We start from the raw sequence: 1,710 nt of genomic DNA on the forward strand, positions 1-1,710 counted from the left end.
GAAACAATTTCTAAATGTTTATACACAATAAATTTATATTTTGTTTCGTTTACTCATTATACTCATTACAATAATGATACTCGATGAAAAAATGTTTTAAACATAATGACTTCTTGCACCATGAACATTTTACTACAGCTATATTACTGCAACCTTCGATATCACATATTGTTGAACTTTTGTCAAAACTAAATTCTATTGGATTTTCAAATTCTTCTGGTCTTTCGTTTGTATAACCACTTTTAAACCACGAATATTTAAATAAGTTGTGATATCGCGGGGATGACAATTGATTATGTATCAGAGATTGTAATTTTATTATATTATTTCGTTCATGTAAATTTATATTACTTTCCAATAATAAAACAGTATCTGAAAATCTTTTAGCAAAATTTTTCCAAATTCTAAATCCGTAAACATCTAATGGTTGTATTTTCCCTGTTGTGCCTTTCGGTATAATCATGGTAGAAATATGTTTTCCTGCAGGTGTTAAATCTGAAATAATATTGGGACAATGTCCAGTCCATGAATCGATAAGAAGAACGGTATTAGAATCAATATTTGGAAAATAAGTTTCTTCTAACCACATTTTAAAATGGTCTGTAAGAAGTATAAATGTTAAATTAATAACTATTTTATGACAGCTATGAGATTCTTAAATAAAATATAAACTGTATCACAGAAATAAGACTTATAATTTCAATATATTATTTCGTTTATGCAAATTTATATTTATTTTTAAATAGTAAAATAGTATCTGAAAATGTATTGTAAGAGGAAATTTATTTAACTACCTGAAGTCATTTTACCAGATTTAGATTTACAATAACATTTATTGGTATAAATAAGATTTCTTGTACTCTTGGTCCAAATATACCATTAGTTTCTTTCAATACGATAAATAAAGGTGACATCAAATTTCGATTACACGATATTATACTCCGCGCGGAGTTATCCTTGTTGTAATACATCGGCACGCGGCACGCGCCTCGGGAGTGCTTTGATTGGCTCGCGCTACGCGATACACGGTGGTCACGCGGTGTCGGCATGACGGAACAATACTACGCAGAATAAGTCCTTCGTTAGGAATATCTTCAATTAATCAATAGAAATATTTTAGATAAATGATGTGAATCTAAATAAAGAAAAATAAATTAGCGCGAAACAAAAAGAAAAAAGAGAAGAAAATTTATATTTCTACGGAGAGCAGCACGTAACAAAGGTTAGTGATAAATATATTTCATTATTGAAAAAATAATTATCAGAAATCATGGAATACATTTTCAGAAAATATAACATTTTTAATGATAATAAGTTTCGTTGGCGGACATAGCAATGAGCATGACTCAGTGATTGCAATCACAGTTGAAACAATTGCATAAGTCTGAATCTAGCAGGAATATTATTATGTGAAAATCTATATCTATATAATTTAGATTTTCTGTACCATACATAATTGAAAGAAATCTCAAACCTAATTATGTTATATTATATTTGACATTTCTTTTACTCAACATTTATATATTAAGACGTCTTATTATTTATAAGATGTATATTTTTAAGTCATTTGTCATAATATAGTATATAATGTGATTTTAGCATTAGCATTTTCATTATAATTATGAAGATATATGGTACCATCAAAAGGATTTATATTTTCCATATAGTATCTTTTAGGTTAATATACAGGGTGTCCCATTTTAATCTATC

The 1,710-nt window shown here is 27.8% G+C and overlaps 1 protein-coding gene across 1 annotated transcript in view; it reads right to left on the bottom strand.

Moving 5' to 3' along the window:
* The window catches only part of LOC108728683 (uncharacterized), a gene marked incomplete at its 5' end in the record, with an annotated part of 4,081 nt that extends 3,220 nt beyond the window's left edge, over nt 1-861 (bottom strand). The window contains 2 exons of the mRNA XM_018457405.1: nt 54-600; nt 795-861. Of these exons, the coding sequence (XP_018312907.1) occupies nt 54-600; nt 795-861 (614 nt within the window). The remainder of the gene's footprint in view (nt 1-53; nt 601-794) is intronic.
* Nucleotides 862-1,710: the final 849 nt, after the last annotated feature.

This window comes from Mycetomoellerius zeteki, unplaced genomic scaffold (genome assembly GCF_001594055.1).
Source record: "Mycetomoellerius zeteki isolate Tzet28-1 unplaced genomic scaffold, Tzet1.0 scaffold622, whole genome shotgun sequence".
NCBI lineage: Eukaryota > Metazoa > Arthropoda > Insecta > Hymenoptera > Formicidae > Mycetomoellerius > Mycetomoellerius zeteki.